We start from the raw sequence: 16796 nt of genomic DNA on the forward strand, positions 1-16796 counted from the left end.
ATTACTAAAATTATATTATTTGGAAAAACAAATTCAAAGCTTTGACTCAATTAGACTAATGAGGTTCATTGTCTAATTACACAATGAACCTCATTTTTGCAGATACTACTGTTTAATTCCCCACGGCAGAATAGTTTTCTATTCTTATTTTAGTATCGCAATTAGATTTCTAGACACAGTAAATAAAAAAATATAAAAAGTAAACATCAACTTCTCATTTTTTAAAACATTATTTTATCCCTTTGATTTTGCTTTGTGTGATATACGTGAGAAAACCTTTTCACACAATAAGGTAAGAGCACCAAAATTACAATACCAACAGATAAAACATTAGTTTAAAGGCATTTTAAATCATACGAAGAATTGTATTCCTATTGTAAATGTTTTCGCGAAAGATTAAACCTTTTCTAGAAAGCAGATTTACGACGAAATTTAATCTTAAATCTAAGCATTCAAAATAAAGCATTCATTCTAATGGTTTTGCAGCCACTTTCAGATACACAACTGCTAACGTAAATGGGGAAAAATATGATTTATGTAACTGAATTTGAGTTAATGTTTGCCATTTTCTAAATATTCTCAAACCTAACTACAGGTGGTAATGGCTTTTAGACTCATTTGTGATTACATTGCATTTGCATCGTCTAAGAAGGATTAAATTTAAAACAATATGTAAAGTACATGCGCATTTAAATGACAGTATTTTTTAAAAATAAAGATACAAATATAACGCACTATGAGAATGCATGAGATGTTTTTCTTGGTTGTAGTTAAACTTTCATTTTGTGCTCTGGTTTCAAGTTTAAATGGTAAAATATCAAAGCTTTTTTTTTGCGTCGACCTCACGAATCTTAAAGCATTTGCTTAAATAATCCAGCATTGTTGAAAATTCAAAAGAGAGACCAAGAAATTTTTTTTTTGTCTCACAGAAAAATTGTTATGTCAGACAAACATTGTCGTACATTACAAATTTGTTTACTATGCCGTAAATTATGTCGCAATTTTTGCATAGATGTTGTTCTTTGAAATTTGAAAGCCCACACACGTAATTTTCATTGCATTCTGGTCACAAAGAGATAGCGGCGGATTCACGGGAGGGTCAAAGGGTCAGCTGCCCCCCTGTGAAGAATTTTATTATGATCATTTTTAAATTCTTTTAGATTAAAAAAAATGGTACGTGGAATCAATTTTAATTTTTTTTACTTGATTCTGCAAGGTATTTCTTCTTAGCGCATCATAATTAAAAGGACTGACTTTGTACGTTTACTGGGCTATTGCTATTTTGAGGTTTTTGTTCCTTTTCTAAAGAATAATCATATCTAATGAGCTTAACTTTTTTCAGAGCTCTCTTCCATCTCAAACCAAATGTGTGTGTGCGCGTGCTTTTCCCATCATGACTAATGTGTCTGCCAAAGAAAATGTGGCTTTTGGTGAAAATATGAGGGAATATGATCCACACATGGGGCAGGTTGCGCCATTGGAAGTTTTAGGAGGAATGGTAATTTGAAAGGGTTTTTGTCTCATTTGGGGTAGGCGTGCTCCGTAGCATATAAAGTGTGCTCCATCACCCTTGGGGGGAGGGGATGGGCTGATGATACAATGCTTAACCGATACTTTTTACGATTGAGGTCTGTCCATTGAAACTTGACCCCCCTTACAAAAATTTCTGGATCCACCACTGCAAAGAGATGGACTTGTTAAAGAGAGACATAAGTCTTAACTTCATAAATTTAATCCTCCAATATCCTTGATCTAAGAAAAAAAAAGCTTTTCCTTGAACGGTCTCATTTGCATTTTGGTGAAAACAGGAAATGGCTTAGATTGGAACAACGCCAACAACAGAGGAACAATATTTTTTTTTCGTCGTAATGCTTCATAAATTTAAGTAGCCCTTCTATTGGTAACTAAGAAAATATTTATAAAAAAGTAAAGTTGGTTTTCCCTTCAGAGATGTCCTGCTTAAATGTATCAAAAAAGCAATTTTTAACTATTAGAATGCTTAATTTTTGCAGAAAAATGTTCATGAAAGTGAGTGGTAAGTGCCATTTAGATGCGATTAGTCTGACACTCGGTCGTAAAGTGAATCTTATCATGGACTTGAATAGAATAATTAATTAGCATAACATTTCATAATCTGCAAAAAAAAAAGTAATTTTTTAAATATGTATATTTAGGGTGAATTTGTGAGTACTCACAGAAAAAAATATAAAGTTTTTGATTAAAATTGCTTAGTAAACTCAATTTTAGATGTCAAATTTGTCAATAAATGTCCAAAAATGAAGATTTCTGCTATACTTGCTTGATTAAAGATGGGGAGATCAAGACCCCCATGCCCCCGCTCTGGATTCTTTGTTGGGGAAAGTAAAATTATGATACTTTGAAATAATTTCTTGCATTGAACCGTATATCTGCATCTCTTATAAACTGGACGCACAGGCAGAGACTAAAAAAAGATAGTCCATTTTCTCGAATCCAACCGATGAATGTATTGGATCAGGACGTAGAATAACGTATTTTGAAAAAAGTCTTTAACCTTCTGGAGTGTTTACCTAGAGTCTATTTTAAACCAGAAATGAGGACTCATGCTTTCAAAAATCAAGATCCGTCTGAATACCTACGTCAATTTGCATCGGAGATTATACTGACATGTAGACATCACATGAGATTATACTGACATATAGACATCACATGAGATTATACTGACATACAGACATCACATGAGATTATACTGACATATAGACATCACATGAGATTATACTGACACACAGACATCACATGAGATTATACTGACATATAGACATCACATGAGATTATACTGACATATAGACATCACATGAGATTATACTGATTATATTGAGTTTATACTGACGGCAGGAAAAATGACAGAAACTCATGTGGCAGTGGCATCTTTATAAAGGCTCCTTATTGCTCTCATAACTTCAAAATCAAGAATTCAGACTTCTGTACCGCGCATTTAGATTCGAGTTAACTGCCATTGATCAAACTCTGAGAATCATTAAGACGGTAATATCTTCTGTTGAAATATGGATTTTATCTGATAGCCGCTATCCAATATCTTAGCAACTTGGCCAATGTTAGAGACAAAACATATGACTCAATCCTTAAAAGTCTTAAACATAATTCATAGCAAAATGAGGTATTCTTCAATGGATTTCATCCAGTATTGCTTGTGGAATGGCACAGCTGACGTCTTAAGGAAGGTGTCACTGAACATTTGGTGTCGAGAAGAACTTTGACCTGCTCAGAAATATGTTCTAAAACTAAAACTTTGAACCAATAGCTATGGAAGGCTTCTCTGACTCACCCCCGATATAAAAGGCATGCTTATAGGTTGTGGCCTTTCCATCAAGGTGGATAGAATCGTACAAACAATAATAACTACACTGTTAAAAATTCAGGAAGATTTTCTGGTAATTGTTACTGTAAAATGGCGGACTTACAGCATTGCTGATTTTTACGGTAGTTTTTACCGGAGAAATAAGCGATTCCAGCTCCAATTGGTTGCTGTGGCCTACCGAGGAAACCGTAAAATTTTACAGTAACATTTGATTTTTGCGGTAATAAATACTGGCAACATGGATGCCAGTAACAATTACCGTAAATTTTCTGGAAAATTTTTAACAGTGTAGGCTTGCAAGTTGGCATATCAAGTGCCTTTCCTTTCACTTAAGTCAGAAAATGTATGAGACTTGTACTAAATGTAAATTAGTGCGGACATCTCCAGATCACCTTTTATACTGTGCAGGACTTGATAGAGAGGGCATCTATTCCAGTTCTCTCCTGGTGTACGACTTCTTAAAGACTCTTGAGCTCATAGGACTGGTCTAGCCTTAGGCTATACAGGAGGAATTAGTGCGGACATCTCCAGATCACCTTTTATACTGTGCAGGACTTAATAGAGAGGACATCTATTCCAGTTCTCTCCTGGTGTACGACTTCTTGAAGACTCTTGAGCTCATAGGCCTGGTCTAGCCTTAGGCTATACAGGAGGAATTAGTGCGGACATCTCCAGATCACCTTTTATACTGTGCAGGACTTGAGAGGACATCTACTCCAGTTCTCTCCTGGTGTACGACTTCTTGAAGACTCATGAGCTCACATAGGCCTGGTCTACCCTTAGGCTATACAGGAGGAATTAGTCAACAACAACAACAGCATTTGAATTGAAGAAAATGTTTCTAAAAACGCTTTTTTTTGACTTTGAACACTTTAGTATTTATACTTAGATGCTCAACAGCAGAATGTTTCCCAGCAGTCTACGACGCAAACCAAAAATCACAAAACAGTCTGAAAGATAAACTGACTTTAGATTAATTGTAAAATCTAATTCAGCACCGATAAATGCTTAAAAATAAAAGGCAAGTGCACGATACTTATGTATTGTATCCCGAAAAATACACATATTCATTAGAATAAATTTAAGATTTTTCATCGTCGTGCTGTTCCTGCGACCGGGTTAATATGAAACAAAAATTATTAAATTTATAAATATTTAACAGGCTAAATTACCGAGCTGCAGAATACATTAAAAAAAAATCGGCTCGCAAGTTATTCTTTCCGCTTTCTAGCTTTTAAAACTACATTTTGCCCACATTTTCAGGATACTCATTTGTCATTGGATGGTATTGGACAAAGAAGTGAGAAGTATTTTTAGAACAGTCCTGTCATTTGTCTTTTTCCGAAATCATTTTTTTTTTTTTTTTGATCCACACATTTTTCCACGCACTGGGAATCTCTCTCTCTCTCTGTCCTCATTTCCCGTCCTCACGTATTTCGTCTAGTTCCATGATTTCCATTTTTTCGTCCTTACGAAGATTTAACGGGTTTAAAATAACGTTTAACTTGATTTATTGTTTTCCCAGAGCAAGAAATAGATGTCCACATGCTTTAACACCAATATATATACTGTCATTTCTTTTGAGCCGTTTTTTTTTTTTTTTATTTATGGTACAAATGAAATATTTAGAGGAGTAATGCAGTTAAATGTTTAGAAAGTAAAATGTAAACTACTGTTAGATGTTACTTTACTTTTGATATAGAATGTTCTGTTTCTTATAGCGTGAATGTTCATGTGTGCGTTTTAAAAATCGAATGCACTCATGAAAAAAAGAAAGAAAGAAAGAAAGAGAAGGAATGAAAAAAATAAAGAAAAAATTAAAAAACTCAGTTTTTTGAGTTTTAAATTGAGAAATTTCGTGTTACCTATAACTCAATGCAAGATACAATATTCAGAACCTTCAAAACATTTCAAATATGAATGTTCCCGCTAAGCAAAAGCAAAGTTTTTTCTTTTGGAAAATTTTTTTTTATTGACTAAACTTTTTGGTAAAAACCTAACGTTAGCGTCAAAAGCTGTTGCAATAATTGTCTTTGGGATTGGTTGTTAGCAACACGTGACACATTGCGTCGACGATAATAAAATATTCATTAAAACGAATATATTATTATAGATATTTTTGTATGCATAAAAAGCATTGATCTTTTAATAATATGCTTTTTTTTGAGCAATCACATTGCTTATTGTCCTCTCTTGAATATTTTGAATTCCTGTGATTTTATTTTCCCCCCGCCTCCGTTTGCAGCACCATCTTCGACCGCCTCCTCCCGATGCTGCTCCTCCAGCGAAAACCGTCTTCAGGTTGCGTCCATATCCCACACGCATACATACACACATGCACATACCCACACACACACACACACACACACACGTACGCACACGCACGCACACGCACGCACACGCACCTAAACACACGCACGCACACACACCTACACACATACACACACACGCACACACGCACACATACACTCATGCCTGCACACCTACATATACGCACGCACACAAACACAAACACACACACACACGCACGCAGACACGCCTACACACACACACTCACACACACCTACACACACGCACGCACACACACCTACACACACGCACTCACACACACCTATACACACGCACGCACACACACCTACACACATACACACACACTCATGCCTGCACAAAGAAACAAACACACACACCTACACATGCGCACGACACAGACGCAAACAAACACACACACCTACACACACGCACGCACAAACACCTACACACACAAGCACGCACACACACCTGCGCGCACACACACATACACACACCACATGCCTGCACACACGCCTACATACATACACACACTCGTGATTGCAAAAAACATAGTTTGTATTCCAAATGTCCAAATTCAAATTAATATTTTTTTTAATTTCTTTATTTCTTCTTCATCTGTTATTTATGTTTTTAAACGATATATCTAAATATCTAATCTTCTTTATTTTCAGTTTTAACTGAGGTTTCTACTTTCTATTTCAGCCCATTGCTCCAAGATGATATCAAGTTATGCAGAAAAGTAGTTCTTTCTGTATTAAAAGTATTAAATGACGTTTATCGACTCATGTATTTTACGTAAATTTCCCAACGTGCATGAAAGAGAAGGATTTTATCTGTGTCCCTGGATGCATTAAAAACGCTTAGTATTGTTTGAAGAAAAATGTTTCTGCAGCTCTCTTGACGAGTCAGTTATGAATATCTGATTCAAAAAATAGCTAGCGCTTTCAAGAATATCTATAATAAATGAATTGAGGTTAGAAAAAATTAACCTTCTAGCGGGCGCACATATCTGAGAGGTACACTGAGAGGTAATTTCGTTTAATAGCTTTAAGCAAGATAACTCTACGAACGTTTGACTTAAGGTAAACTCCCCTTCTCTAGTCTAACTTTTACTTATTATTGGGATTTCCCTAGCGTCAGTAGATAGTCTCCACATCAGCTGTTTGTATTTGAGAGGTACACGTGGCTATATAGTTTTATTTTATTATTTTACATTTTATTATGAGCTTTTTACTTGCTTTTACAAAAAAAAGGAAGTACTTCATTTGCGAAAAAATTTTCACTCAAAAGTCGGCCTTAATTTCCATTTTTCTCAACCCCGAATGAATGTTGAGTTTTTTTTTCGACCCGATCACACGTGGATATATACCTAGGAACGTACAGACATCCGAAATATCCATTTTGACGACCTTCGAGTTAATTACAACGAATTTTCTCGTGACGTTCGTATGTACGTATGTATGTGCGTATGTGTGTATGTATCTCGCATAACTCAAAAACGAAATGTCCTAGAAAGTTGAAATTTGGTACGTAGACTGCTAGTAGGGCCTAGTTGTGCGCCTTCCTTTTTGGTTGCATTCGGATGTTCTTAAGGGGATCTTTCGCCCCTTTTTTGGGGGGAAATCATTGTTATTTTCGATGTAAACTCAAGTGGTGTTATAATCTATCGGAAACTTGGCAATATATCACCAGTCTTTTGGTCGCCAAGTTTATCACCAATTTGGCGACAAATTTGGCGATTTTCTTTGTTCCAATTTGGCCACTGTTGGTGATATTTAGAGAGTAAACAATTGAATCACATTAAAATTGCCAATAATGGGGAAATGACATTAAATTGGAGTAAAAGGAAGTCATGTGATGCACACATCAGCTCGTTTTAAAAAATCTTTACATTAATTTTAGTCTATTGTGTTTCAAATAGATGAGTCAAAACATCGTCAACTTCATTTATTTCATTTTCTTGAACATTTTAATAGTCTTTGGTCATTTTATTTACAGAAGAACTCTTCCGAATCTTTTGGGACAGAGCTCCATTCCGGTAATCAAGAATTTGGAAAATTGAATTGCTTCTGCATGTATGGCGAAAATGGAGAAGAAAAACTATTTTAGGAAATTTTCGTGCAGTCGGGATGATTGCAGATCGCGTAATTTGGATTCAGAGTTCGGATAGTTGGAGATCTACGGTATTTATTTGTGCATTTCGTTTCGTGATTTAAGTCAGATTGCTTCTGTGTTTAAAAATGGTAATTTTTAAATAAATTGTACTTATTAACTTTCAACTAATTACAACATACTTTTAATATTTAACCTTTTGAAAATATATTTATTTTACAATAAGGTTTCTGAGATATGCATGTTGGCCGCGCTCACTGGAAGGTTACTAAAAGTTAATTACGTGAACAAGGCAAAGGTGTCAATATTTTCACTTAACTGTTCACAAAAATTGACATTTTTGTAAAAGTTTCTTTGAAGCAACTTCAAACAAGCCAAAAAATATAAATTTATTTACATTACTTTAGGGTCCTTAAAATTTTGAAATTAAATATCTCCTTGAGTTTTTGTTGCAAATGTAAATTTTTTATGTTGAATTTATTTTTCAATGGAGATTATTTCCCAGTCTGTAGGTTAGAAGACCTAGGGTCGGAATAAAAAATTAGATTTTGTATTTTTTTAGTAATTTTCTTTTTCGCTTTGAACTTTCAATATCTTAAATCTGCACTTTGTTTTGACCGCTTTTGTAATTTCAGAGTGTGGCCGAGTTTTCTAGACTTGAACGTGTTATCAAGTGCTGAGTTTTAGGAATTCTACTCTAATAACAATCTGGGAGAGAGGCATTGGTCTCCACTAAAACATTATTCTTCTATTCAGTAAATATTCATAAGCAGCTCGACTGTTTTGCAATAATATTACAAAACTGTAAATTCAGACGTCTCACTTGAAACAAGGGTGGATCTATTTTCTGGATTTGAAGCTGGTCACTATGCGTTGTCCAAGAACATTGAAGTTGAGCGGAAATATGCGGTCTGAGAATCTCGGTGCCGGATCTAAAGGGTGGCAAACTGGAGTCCGGGGTGGCAACTTCTAGGAGGTAGCAAGTTCATCTTACATTGTGGTTTTGTATTTTTTTCGTTGAAATTCAATAGAATAGCTTGAGGAAAGATGGTTAAGTGCGACAGTTTCAAGTTCTTACCCAGATTTGGAAAAATCGTAGATCCGGCATTTGAGGCTTCCTCCCAGCGCCATGGAATTCGAATCCACAAAAGGAAAATTTAGAGTAGATTTAGTCACATGTTAGAGAAAGGGGGGGGGGGAGTTATGAGCCTCACGATCCATCCTCTGGATCCGGGTTTGATCTGAGGCACGTCTCTTTAGTCGTAAAACAAACCTAGCTGGAGTGCAAAGTTTAGACGAACAAAAACACAAAACTGACATGTAGTTTCTCGCGTGCTTCCTTTTTTGACAAGTTGTAATTCCTATTCCGTATTATTGAGACTCTAACCTATTTGATCCCTCTAGCATGAATTATTCATTAAAGGCAATCCGCAGAAGAAATCCTAGTATCAAGCACATTATAAATCTGTCACACACCTACCGTGTTTTTATCAAAATAAGGCCCTGTCCTTTATTGATATGTGTTTCAAAATAGAAGCTGAGTTTTACTGAGATGCGGGGAAATGTCATTTTTCTTTTCATTTACGATAATTAACATTTGTTCGTGCTCAAAAGAACAAATTTATTGCGTTAGATTTGTTTAAGTTTGAGAAATATATTTATTCCAATTCAATAAATTTTTTCAGTTGAGAACACAATCAAAAATGATCAAAATCGTTAATACAACCCTGTCTTCGAGGGACGTCATGACCTCCCCTTTAAAAGGGCAAAATGCCTCAATAGCCCCCGATTTTGTTCTTTGGTTAGAAGACGTCTGTTTAGGTGTCAGGTCTTAAAGTGCTTGTACTTTTGAGTGACGACCTTAACAAGGGCTTATTTTACGGGTTGGGCGTATGTTAGAAACACACAGAAAAACCCTACTTTGGCTCATTTTCTGATTAGATCTTACTTTTGGGAAAACGGTATGTTGAAGTGCGACTCTTGTGATTCTTTAAAATGAGTTTTACGGTTTTATCTGCATACAATGTTCTAAGGTCATTTAAGAATGGAGAACATTTTTTAAAAAATCTAAAGAAATTGCATCTAAATCAAATAAATGGAGGCGTAAAACCATTTATCAGTTTGAGCTCGACTACAGATACCATATTTGTGTTTAACACAGTAGTATACACTAATGATTGAGCCGTAAGGTCTTACATGGTTTTGTAATTTTGTTTTACGTTTTGATACAACATTTAGGAACGTCAAAAACTAGATACGTAATTTTGTGAGCTGTTAGCAACTGTTCATATGTGTTTAACCAGTACATGGGATTTTTCAAATCCGCCTTGTACAGCTTGTAACCATACACTGAGTCCAACAAAATACTGTTAGTGTTTTGTAGTACTGTTAGTGTGTTGTGGCTTATCCTCAGGACCGTCTGACGGAGTTAGACAAGGTCCCTAAGATCATTGACCCTTAAGAAATCCAGTACCAGGATGGGAGAAGAGTAAAGATCTTCCTCTACAAGTCCCATGCAGCTCATGATATGTTCGGGAGATGCCCGCTGAGTTTGGTATTTTGTGCAAAGAGTAAAAACCTTCTCGCCTTCACGAAAGGGGGAGACTTTTAATGTGACCGCTTTTCAATCTTGAGATAACAGTTTGGATGGCTCTGTCGCACTCTAGAGAGAAGGAAGATCCGGGTTTTTACTTCTGTAATAGTGATGTTGGGGCGGTGTCTTCCATTCTCTAGAAATTTCAGATCTTGCCATTGCCTGATGTACACAAACTGATGTTAACAAAATACTATTTGATTGGAAGCAAAAGTTGTCGATCTTTATTGTCATCATTATCATCAGACAGCTGAGACGCATCACTTTGAGGTGGTTTAAACCACTGAGGCGATGAAATATGCTCCACAGCTTACGTGAGCACCATGATCATTCATCGCCATGTTAATTTTGAATGCATTGTAACAGGCGAAACAAAAACAATGTACTGCAAAAATAAACAAAATCATGAACGTATATATTTAATAACTATAATGAATGAATTACTATTTGAAAATAAGAGGATACACTTAACTCTGCAAGTTAGATGTTGTAAATTTTATAACAAAAGAAAAAAAAAACCGTCAATGTAATTACGTGAGGTCATAAAAACACTTTCATTTCGACAATGACTTTATGCTTAAAACACATTTTAGATCACTATGCTTCAAAGGTGACCCAGAAGCTACACTTCTGAAATTGTATTATATAAAAAAATTAAACTGTAACTTTCTTAAATAGTGCATTTGATAAATGTTAAATACAAGAGGAAAATCCAGCATAAAAATTTCAGCCAAATACAATTAAGCTGAGAATTATGTAAAAACATAAAAAAAAAAATGTGGTCACCTTTAGCTTACTTACAATATATATTTTATGGTTTTAGGGTATTTATTTTACAGTTTCAAGAAAATGTGTATTTGATACCTAGCATTTCTTTTTACCATTGTAGTTTTCCAGATTTAAGGCGGAATATCTATTTTGAACCTAAGTAGATAAATATATTAACAAAAAAATTTGCAAAATGGGACTTTTGGGCTTTAGCATTTACTATTGGAGCTTTATTCAAATACATATTTCTTGGAGAAAATGATTTATCAATTCGTTATTAATATTTTTTTCATAAAAACTCGTTTAAGCAAACAATTATGTTATCAACCTAAAAACGCAAGTTACCGCAAAATTAAAGAAAAGCGATAGACAATGCCTCGTCTATAACCTTCGGAAAGAAAATTAAAACGGACTGCAGAAGATTAAGAGCGGAGAAAAATGTATTACCGCGTTCCAATAGTTTGCCGATCTTTTCCAATAGTGTTCTTTTGCCTCCGTCTAAACATTCCGAAAGGAAACCGATTCCGGCCGAGTGCAGCAAAATTAGCTGTCACGGGGTAATCTCAGAAACTAACGAGTTACACGCACTCGATAAATCAAAGTTCCCAGAATAAACACAATGAAAAAGCCTCCGCAAACAGTTGCCTTAAGATTCTCTCTGATTGCTGGGGGCTAGGTGATGAAAGGGTTGAGGAAGAAGTCATTCCTCTGGGAGATCGGGGATGGCTGAGGATGAGATGGTATCTGTTTCTTCCACAGTTGATTCGGTATTTTTTTCCTAGAATCGCAAAAAAAAAAAAAAAAAAAAAAAAAAATGAATTTTGACCTTTTGAATTCAAATTATGTTTTTCGCAATCACGGAAAAATATGATTTATGTTACTGAATTTGAGTTAATGTTTGCTATTTTCTAAATATTCACAAAACTAAGTACAGGTGGTAATGGCCTTTTAGATTGATTTATGATTACATTGCATTGCCAAAGAAGGATTTAATTCAAAACAATATGTAAAGTACATGCGTATTTAAACGACAGTATTTAAAAAAAAAATGAATTTGGATTTTGACATCTTGAATTCAAATTATGTTTTTCGTAATCACGAGTGATTGTATGTGGGGGGGGTATGTGTGTTTGTGCGTATGGTTGGATGGAATAGTAACAGTAGTAGACAGAAGTAGATTTTGACATCTTGAATTCAAATTATGTTTTTCGTAATCACGAGTGATTGTATGTAGGCGTGTGTGTTTGTGTGGGGGGGGGGGGGGGGGGGGGGTATGTGTGTTTGTGCGTATGGTTGGATGGAATAGTAAATGAAGCATTTACTATTGGAGCTTTCTTTAAATACATATTTCTTGGAGTAAACGGTTTGTCAATTCGTTATTAATATTTTTTTCATAAAAACTCGTTTAAGCGAACTATTATGTATTAAACCTAAAAACGCAAGTTACCGCAAAACTAAAGAAAAGCGATAGACAAGGCCTCGTCTATAACCTTCGGAAAGAAAATTAAAGCGGACTGCAGAAGATTAAGAGCGGGGAAAAATGTATTACCGCGTTCCAATAGTTTGCCGATCTTTTCCAATAGTGTTCTTTTGCCTCCGTCTAAACATTCCGAAAGGAAACCGATTCCGGCTGAGTGCAGCAAAATTAGCTGTCACGGGGTAATCTCAGAAACTAACGAGTTACACGCACTCGATAAATCAAAGTTCCCAGAATAAACACAATGAAAAAGCCTCCGCAAACAGTGGCCTTAAGATTTTCTCTGATTGCTGGGGGCTAGGTGATGAAAGGGTTGAGGAAGAAGTCAATCCTCTGGGAGATCGGGGATGGATGAAGATGAGATGGTGTCTGTTTCTTCCACAATTCATTCGGTATTTTTTCCCTAGAATCGCAAAAAAAAAATCTTAAAAAAAAAACATTTTAAGGCATGCATATTTATAACATTCACAAAGTTAAAAATCAAAAGACAAATTAAGAGATCGGGAATGGCTAAAAATGAGGTGGTGTCTTTTTCTTCTACAATTGATTCGGTATTTTTTCCCCTAGAATCACAAAAGAAAAAAAATATTTCAGAATAAGAAGTAAAAAGTAGGAAATACTTGTAAATTTGGGCATCTTAAAAAAAGAAACATTTTAAAGCATGAATATTTAAAACATTCACAAAATTGAAAATGAAAAGACAAAATAATAGATAGAGATTGGCTAAAAATGAAATGGTATCTATTTCGTCAACAATAGGGAAATTGCAACCTATACAATGTTCATATTTTGACTATTGGATATTGTTAATTGATCCTCAAAACTAAAAAATTCACCATCGCCGAATTCTAAAACACCGTGATTGATTTTTATTGAATTTTTAAAAATCCACGCGCAAAAGTGCGCTCTTCTGAATCGTCACGAGTTTACGTCACAGGGCACTAATGGGCAGCCTTCCGCCGAAGATCCCTTGTTTTCGTACGGACATTTTGAGCGCGTTGATATTTTTATTTTTTAGAAATTCAATAATCCTTTTGAACACACTATGGAGGCCGGATTCGTTAAAGCACAATCTAAATAATTTTCCTCAAGTAACATCAATGATGATATTCAAATATTTCCGAGAGGATGAGAGATTTAATGTTCCTGAAACGCGAGGAGTTAAATGCGAGGAGATAAACCTTTTACGTTTCGTCTTCGAAGCCAACTGCATGTCCTTCGTCTTCTCCCGTATCGGAAGAGCGCATTACGTCACTTCCTGTGCCATTTGACGTCTCAAGCGCTTGAACTTTAAAAATTAATTTAAAAAAAACTACTTATCGTATCGCAAAATTTTTTTCACCTATGATGTTCATACATGTTACTCTATCATATAAAAATAAAATTAAAAAATCGAAAACTTCCCTATTGATTCGGTATTTCTTTTCCTGGAATTGCAAAGAAAAGCTATAACAGATAGCAAAACAGAAGTAAAATGTAAGAAATATTTGTAAAGTTGGGAATACGAAAAGAAAGAACCATTTGCAGACAAAAAAATTTAAAACATTCACAAAGTGAAAAATGACAAAACAAAATAAAAATAAGATTAAAAAAAAGTTTTCAAAGCAGTTTTCGGTAATAAAAGAAGAAAAGTGACATGGTAAATTATGCCTATGAGTGCAAATACACGATTTTTTACACCAGGTCTTAGTTTTTGTGAACGCAATTTTTGTAAAGGGTTTGCTTTCATGATTTACTTTCAGTCAATTATGTGTTTCACACTGTTCAATGAAGCTAGTTCAATGGTGTTTGTGCTTTCGTCAAAACATTCCAGAAGGAAATGTCACTCGACTGCGGCAAAATTTGCTATCACGGAGTAATATCAGAAAATGGAGTTACTTTCGAGAAACATTTGAGCACTTGATTAGTGTAAGTTCGAAAAATAAACAGGTTGAAAATACCTCCGAAAACCGTTGCCTTAATATTCGCTCTGATTGCTAAAGGCTATGTTATAAAAGAGTTGAGGAAAAAGTCAATCTTCGGAGAAATAGCAAACAAATCGTAAATTAAAAATACTGGGAAATCTCAAAGCAAAACAAGAACAAGAAACAACAACAGAAGAAAAAAGATTAATACAAAAAGAAAAAAAACAAAAAACAAACCAAAAAAAAAACACAAGACAAAACACAAGAAAAATAAAAATCGTAAATGCAAAGTGTTGCAGCGTGTTGCTGCGCTGACTGGGAGTTAAGTTGTTTCCCTGCATTTGTCATACTATGGTAGCAAAGCCACTTTTACAGAATTTCTTTATGTGGAGTGCATTGGTACTTTTTTGTTTTTAAGGATGTGCACGAAATTTTTTGGGGCATAATTCTTTACAGTAGCTGTAAAACCTAATCTTGTGTCCAAATGTTAAAAATTATATTGTTTTTGAGATAAAAGGTCAAACAGAAGGGAAAAAAAACCTCAAGTAAAAACATTCTAAACTTTTTAATAGCATAAATAAAAGCAAAATCATGAAAACGTTATCTAACCAATATATATATATATATATATATATATATATATATATATATAAAGCTAAAAATCAGGTTTACAAACATTAATTTAGTAATTTTCCTTTATCCCAAATTAAGGATTACAAACATCAATTTAGTGCCTAAAATCATACTGCGGAGTCAGAAAGAAAATAACCGACTCCGACACCGTGAATTTTAGAGCCATCGAATCCGACTCTAACTCGACTGCTTTAACCCAAAATCAGCTCGGACTCCAGCTGTGACTCTATAAGAATGACAGATTGTGGACTCGGTGGAAAAATGAGCAACTCCAAATTTGACTGTTAGAGTTTTATAATCTTCGACTCCAGACTGCGATTCTTTTACCCGAAAATCAACCCAAATCTAACCCCGCAACCCTACCAAAACCACAAAAATTTCGGAAACATTAGCTTCGCTCCATTTATATTTCATTTAACCACCATTCATTCCCTCTAAAAACGTAATACCAAAACAGCAATGTAGATCGAAACGCGATTTGTCTTAGATGCTTAACATATTACATGAAATTTGCAAAATAGCCTAAACTTTCCAAAAGAGCAGACAATATGTGAAAATCTCATTTATCATCCGAATTCGTGAAAGTTTAATCAAGTCAAAAGGATTAAAACAACGCAACAGTTTTGAGAGAGAAATGAAATTTTCTGGAGATAACTAATTTATGTACCTAAGAATATTGATTAAATTTGATATTACACGGATATTAATATTTGCAAACATTAAAAACAAAACTTTAAAATTAAATGCCACACTCGTTTTTCTTTTGGCTTAGGTATTTATCCATCAGGATGGTATCATTTGAAAAGCTTGATACATGTGTAGAAAACAGTGTCATGTTAAAGTTTAAAAACTAAAAGTGTGATGATTAATTTCTTTAGTGTTCAAAATACTAAATTTGTTCATAGTATGAATGTATTTGAGGCTTTTTTTTACAGAAAAACAGAAGCTTTTTATTTTTATTTTTATGCTGCATTAATTATGACGGAAAAATGTATTTTTATTCAAAAACAAGACATATTTTAGAAGTCGGAAAACAAACAAAAAAATCTAAATATGATCAGCAAGCTTCAGCAGGCCCTTGCATTTTTTACCTAGACTCTTTTGTATAACCAAAGTTCCCAAGCACCAACGTTAATGATATCATAACAAAAAGTACACATGGGGCAGTGAGAAGCAAAGGGATGTAAGTGGCAAAATTAAAAATTTGGAGATAACCAGTACAAATGGTAGGTGAACCTCTCCTCTGTCTTGGGGCAAGAGATGGTACTAGTAGTCCTGGTAGGTGCTGCTGTATAGCATGATTTAAAAAAAAAATTCAATGAAAGCCTACCTAGGATCTGATCTTTAAACGCGTTTTACTCGAAAACTTAAAATAGTCTACTTGCATTCCTTCGCTTCTCACTGCTTCACATGATTTAAACAAACAAAGAAAAAAAAACCATAAAAGAAAATTACCATTGTTGCAACTTTGGAGCTTATTAGTCAGAAATTGTTAATTAAAAAACGAATGTAAACTTCGTATTAGCATGTATAGGTAGTAAGAAAAGCATCAATTCTTGATTTGTAATTTTCTTTATTTCCCATGTTTTTCTAGAAAAAAAAAATAACTGTAATTAAACTTCATATGTGTTTTGGTCCGCG

General features: G+C 34.5%; 1 protein-coding gene across 1 annotated transcript in view; it reads left to right on the forward strand.

Annotated features, from left to right (window-relative positions):
• The first annotated feature begins 1393 nt into the window (after positions 1–1393).
• The window catches only part of LOC129220499 (uncharacterized protein CG3556-like), a 117328-nt gene continuing 101925 nt past the window's right edge, over positions 1394–16796 (forward strand). Inside the window, exon 1 of the mRNA XM_054854927.1 lies at positions 1394–1498. Coding sequence (XP_054710902.1) covers positions 1394–1498 — 105 coding nt within the window. The remainder of the gene's footprint in view (positions 1499–16796) is intronic.

Source organism: Uloborus diversus, chromosome 1, assembly GCF_026930045.1.
Source record: "Uloborus diversus isolate 005 chromosome 1, Udiv.v.3.1, whole genome shotgun sequence".
NCBI classification, from domain to species: Eukaryota; Metazoa; Arthropoda; class Arachnida; order Araneae; family Uloboridae; genus Uloborus; species Uloborus diversus.